This window comes from Buceros rhinoceros, unplaced genomic scaffold (assembly GCF_000710305.1).
Source record: "Buceros rhinoceros silvestris isolate BGI_N320 unplaced genomic scaffold, ASM71030v1 scaffold34879, whole genome shotgun sequence".
In the NCBI taxonomy this organism is placed as follows: domain Eukaryota; kingdom Metazoa; phylum Chordata; class Aves; order Bucerotiformes; family Bucerotidae; genus Buceros; species Buceros rhinoceros.
Window position 1 is genome coordinate 39,829 of NW_010433935.1, and position 6,164 is coordinate 45,992.

At 38.0% G+C, this 6,164-nt stretch overlaps 1 protein-coding gene across 1 annotated transcript; it reads right to left on the minus strand.

Annotated features, from left to right (window-relative positions):
- Positions 1–2,869: 2,869 nt before the first annotated feature.
- LYRM9 (LYR motif containing 9) lies at positions 2,870–4,822 on the minus strand. Its single transcript, XM_010144271.1, has 3 exons — positions 4,697–4,822; positions 3,900–3,992; positions 2,870–2,887 (listed from the first exon to the last, which is right to left on the minus strand). The coding sequence occupies exons 1-3, from the start codon at positions 4,820–4,822 to the stop codon at positions 2,870–2,872; spliced, it is 237 nt and encodes a 78-aa protein (XP_010142573.1).
- Between the last annotated feature and the right edge of the window lie 1,342 nt (positions 4,823–6,164).

Sequence of the window (6,164 nt, forward strand, 5' to 3'; positions counted from 1 at the left end):
CCAAATCTCTTTTCAGAATTCAGGTTCTCATCTACATCTAGGCTAATATAATATTTTTTGCCTCAAATTGTACTGTGGAAGAACAGAATTTGTACAATGCCATGAAAATATAAAAGCCTCAGCTATGCAGCTGAATGGCTCTTTAGCCCAGTCATTAGAGAAAGGTCTGAGACACTGCAGTTACTTTCACTATTAAAAGGGAGTGAATAGTTTGCATCATGTCTCCCCAACACCAAGAAAATAATTTGTTTCATAAGAGTAAATAGAGTTATATTCACATTATATTTCTACTTTACTAAAAGGCTTATTTTGAAAACCAGATTATGTTTGTATATAAAAAAGAGACATCTGATCTTGCCCAACAACTGAATCACTACTGTGAAACTATTTAGTCATGATGTCTCCTGCCTCAGCAGCCACGTTGCCCCTCTGCACCCTGCCAAGAACTGCACACTCAACCAGTTTTGAAAAATCTAAAATTCACAGATCCTGGTCCTACCATATCAGTTACATCTATCATACCTTTGGTCTGATGTTCCCATATCTCAGCTGGCACCTCAGACATTTGGAGCTGCAGTCATGCCATGGTTGCACCTTCCAGCTCCTTGGTGCTTTCTCTCTTCAACTACCCGTAAATTAAATAACAAGCATGTCAGAATGATTAAAGACACACAAAATTATTCCATTTAGTAATTGAACAAAATACATCTCGCTACAAAAAGCCCCAGAGGGTTGTCAAGTACACTGCACTTGAAATTCAAGAAACCAGTATGTTTCTACGCACTGTTAATCCTACCGAGTCTTACACAATTGCACTGATAGGAAGTTTGGTGCATCTCCTTGCTACAGACCAAATATATAGCACAGAACTGGAATACAGCATGGGTCGCTGTTCTTGATTAAAAGTAGCACATTCAGATACCTACTATCAAATCTGCTTGAGCTTTTTTGTTAGAGGGTTCAGTTTCATAATGGATATTTCTTGTCAGCTGCCAAGGTTGAAGTTTTCTATGTTCTACCTTGCATCAAATTATTTTGAAAGCTTAAACCAGGATGATTCCACTTTCAAAAATGTGTATTTAAGTAGAAAGACATTCTTCTTCCATGAAGAAGAATAACTTACACCTACTTTGTTGAGAAATCCTATTCCTTCATGCTTTATCTGAAATTAAGCAAAAAGCTGGCCCCAGCATAATACCTGAGTATCTTCTGATCACCTGTGAGAAAAAGACTCGAGGAGAAGAAAGAAGTGGGGTAGAGAGACAAGAGGAGAAAGGACAGAATTAAGGAACATGTAGAACAAGAACAAAAGTTAAGGGTGTATAAGGCGATGTGAAAGATGTAGGAGTAGAGAGAGGAACAACAGTGGCGATGGCAGAGTAAAGAATAACAGAGGGCAGGAATTCTGGAAGTGGAGGGTTTAGGGTTAGCAGAAACACAGGAAATTTTAATTTTTTTAATACTTTACAGTATAAAGTGTTTGCTTATAGCCTCAGTTTCTTCTATAACACTTGTCAAATTCTTCTTGACTACTTTAAGCCAGGATTTTCTTTTTGAATGAAAAAAAAAAAAGAAATCTGGAGTCTTAAAAAGATCTGCCTTGGTATGTGAATTCTATTTTGGCAGATGAGGAAGATCGATGGTTTGGAAACAGTAAATAACAAAACCAACCCTCAACTGCTCCGGCCCTGGAATACACCTTGCAGCATCACTGCCACCTCGAGGCAGAGAGTTCCAAGTACAGCTGCAAGCAAACAGTTCAAAAGGAAACTCTCACGCTTAAGTCAATTTTGTTTAAGATAATCAGTATTTTTATTGAGTTTTCCCTGATGGAAACCTATTAGGGCAGGAAAAGGCAGTCTTTAAATAAGAACATGTACTCCTGTTTTTAAAGGACATTTATTTTAAGTTGCAAAAAGTTGTGAAGGACTTTATATGTGTAGCACGTTGCTCATATCAGTGATCATACCACCCAGTGCACAAAACCCACCTGAACAGTTTCTGTTTTCAGGAGAGTTTAGAGATGAGGTTGACAAACACCCATCTTTAAATAAGACAATCACTAGTTCAAGTGGAAACCTACAGAGCAGAGTGGAGACATGCCCGCAGAATGGACAGGCAACTGCAAAATACTGCGGTTCAGGTTTCAGATGGGCTTAAAATTCTTGTGGGCATGTTTCCTGCTCAGCAGCCCGTGCTTTTGTGCCTGCTACTGGATTAAAACCAGACCTGTGCTCTGGTCATGCCTCTGCTTCACTCTGAAAACATTCTTATGGTCCTGACAGAGGATGATCTGACCCGACTGATTACCATAACAGAATGTCACACAAACATAAATCCGCAGTCACTTGTGCAGAAGCACCTTGCAATCAAATAACCTACCCCACAAGTGTACCAAACACTGCCATGCTGCGGCGGGTCTAGGCCTAACAGTGCAATCTAGTCCGCAGCTCAGCGAGGAGAACCTTGCTCTGACCCTCAGTGAGCATTTCTCAGGTTTGCAGGCTCCCAGAACAGATGCTGTAATTCATCAGATATGAACAGACAGGGCACTGTTTATTATTTGTTCATGAGCTGTACTCCATTACTCCATCTCAGCACATTTTCCTGAGAAACTCTGTGTTACTCAAAGCTTGGACAAGTTTGGGCTTTAAGCTAAAGTTTGTGATTATACAAGCTAATACTTTGAACCTAGAAATAGCTTCAGAAATACTAACTTAGCTTCGCGGTGTCCCAATGAGATATAAATGACTGTATTTGTATTATCCAAGAGAAAACTCTAGGCAATAATTGTAAGATAGTACTGGGCTTGACTGCAAGTCCTCTATGGATGTTTACCAATGACATTCTTATCTTCATTATTCCTCTTCTACTTCTGCTTTTTATACTAAAAAAAAAGAAAAAAGAAAAACAATTATTTGTGGGAAAGAGAACATAACTAAAAGTAACAGCTCATACTGACAAGAATTTACAACCCTCTTCATGATCTACAGAACATTATCTGTTTCCTTTATGTTAGACTGCAATTTGATAGGCTTTCCCTCTACAATATAAAATAACGCTTCTTGGCAGATGCTGTGAATTTGATCCTCCTCTCACAGTCCAATTACCAGCTTTCCAGTGAAGCAGACTACAATCTCTGCAGCAGAATCAAAATGAGTTTCTTCATAATTGCAGAGAGAATAAAATCAGATTCAGGCAGAAACAATTCTTTACTAGGCTGTAACTGCAGGGATTTGGCTACTGGTATAATTTTATAATCTATGACTAATCTGTGCTTGCTCATGTAACAATTCCCATTTGAATTTCATGGACTGGCAGAGAGAAGGACTTAATAGTCATTTAGTAAATTAAATCACAGATATTTAGAGCAAGTTGAACTTTTGACTTGTTTCATTATACTCTGAGAAATCCATGTTAACATATCATGCTCCACAAACAGTTTTAAATGCAAGAAAGTACAGGTGACTCTTAGCTAACAGTGAACAATCTTCTTTCTTTTATCTAAGAAACCGCTTTCAGTAGTATCTCAGTGCTGTGGTAGTGAATATCCACTGGGTGATCAACAAACTGGCTTGCAAAATGTTGTAGTTTCTTTTCCATAATAGAGCTACACCAGACACAACTGCTGCAATTTAATAGAATTCCTTATGGAAAGAAAGATCTATACAGAGACCAACTCAAAACACCATCAGCTCTAAAAAATACACTTGGGTTTATTGCAACAAAGAACTTTTAAACAAGAACTATCACAATCCCGAGTCCCTGTGGCTAGGTATTTCCTTTCACCCAGACAATGTCCAGGACAATTGAATGGCTTGCTGTTCCCAACTTGCTTTCCGATGTTTTCTTGATCTGAACTGAGAGAGTGCACAACTTCGACAATCTGATGCACTTACTTTATTCATAACCCAATCAGCATCTTCAATGGCTCTCTTGATAATCTGCTGGATTCGCTCAGGATCATCTTCATCAGCATGAACTTTGAAACTCTGCAACATCCACAGTATTACACTGACTAACCAACTATACAACAGTTGTCAAAATAAGGATCACTTTCAAATCTCAATGAGAATATTCGACACAAACAAACTGCTGATCAGAAAAGGTAAAAATACATATTGTAGCGCCTGGCTGAGCTATTTCCCTAGCAAGTCTTGTCAAATGGAATTTCATATTAAGGATTTTACTCCTTTCATACATCATCAGCAAAAAAGCCCAGAGAATTTCCATTCAGAACAACAATTGAAATTGTCGGGTAGTTAAAACTAGAAAGACAACAGGTATTATCAAAGGCAAGAAATTACTTCCATGAGAACAATTAGATGAGATTTACCCAACCAGGAGGGTTGGGGGCAGGATATATGTGTGTATTAAAAAATTGACTGACAAGGAAACAGTAAGTTTCCCTATAAGTATTTGGGTGAGTATGGAAGGATTGTTCATCCTCTTGACTACCACAAGAGTAAGAGACAAAGGCCAAGAAAAACAGGTTTCACTTTCAAACGGAACATAAAGAAATGCTCCCTCATACTCCCAGAATAATCCTTCAAATCCACTAGTGTTTCAAGATTGCAGAAGAATAATGTTTTAAGTACCAGGAGTTAGAAAAAGTTGGTTCAAACAGTAGGAAGAGAAAAACAAAAAAAGCCCACAACAATGGATTTTACCAACAGAATAGAAACTTGTTTCTCACCTGCCTGACTGCATGTCTGTAATGCTGACGGATATTCTCTTCGGGAAGTTGCTTACAGCATCGAAGCAGGTAACGATATAACTGCAAAGAGTTCTTAACTAACTCAGCATTTGGTAGTGGGGCCATTACAAAGCTTTTTAGCTGTTGAAAATAAAAAAAAACACAAATAAAATACCTAATGATTTTATAAAAAACACATTAAAATGTACAGTAATTTTACAATGAAAACAGGCCTAGAAAATTAAGGTCTAGCAGCGTAACTTGAAGAAACTTTAGAAGAAATCACCACATGAAACGAATCAGAACTTGCTTAGTTTACGGACAGATAGAGGTTAGTTGTCATAGATCAAGGCATTAAAACCAAAAGCATGCAGTTTGTGCAAGATCACTTTAGGAAGGTAATATTAAGGTGTGTTGCAATATTACGTTTTTTTTCCCAGTTTAAGAGACCCGCAGTGCAGGGTGCTCCAAGTAGCAAAGCACTCTCACAGCCCTGAGGGAGTTTGCTACTTGATAACTCTGATTCTTTGATTCTTTCAAGCTTCCAGTGCTTTCCCTGGGCATCCCTAAGAGTCTATCCACATAGTGACACCGTAGGATGAGGACGCTCCCAAGTGGAGTTGGAACTTAACCATATTTCCTAGTGTCGGCATTCTCTAAAGAAAATCTTCTGAACTGGCTTTAACTTGGAATAACGTGTATAAATACAGGAGAAAATAGGCAAAACTATCGATAAGTTTGAAATTTTCCTTTTTTTTTTTTTTTTGGTAACAGCAACAGGAAAAGAACAAATCCAACAAGTTTCACCTCCATAACTACTCTTACATATTGTAACAACAGGCCCATCCAAGCTATATAAAGTGCTAATCAAATACTGTAAATTACTTGTCATTTAACAGATGGTTACCATCTGCCGAGAACTCCATTAGCATTTGGAAAAAAGCACTTTTACATCATTACGCTTTGTTCTTAAGATAATAAATAACTGAATAATGAAGTAGGTGTATGGCATTATTTTAGCACCCGTTAAGATGCTTACTCATCATTTGGAATATTTTTTCCTTTTTCCTAAGTAATTTAAGTCCCTCAGCCAAATTTTTTCAGAACAAAACACGACAGCTACGGTGTGCCTGGGCTGTGTATCTGTATAGACCAGCTCTTCCTGCAGCGAGGAAAATCTCCTCACTACCTACCTATGAAGTGCTATCCTAATGGGCCGTGTACTACTGTAATCTGCAATTTCAGCAAAACAAAATTCCGTCTCAGTCTGTAATTAAGGAGCTACAGGTTTGCATACCTCTACAGCAGTAACAAGAGCTATGCTGGTTTACAGTAGCAGAGGTCATGGAAAATCCTGTAATATTTCAGGGACAAAAACTATAACTCTTCTATGTGAAGAAAATTCAATCATTTTTATGACAAAAATGTGGAATGTGTCTTAATTCTTGAGGAATGGGCCTCTACAACA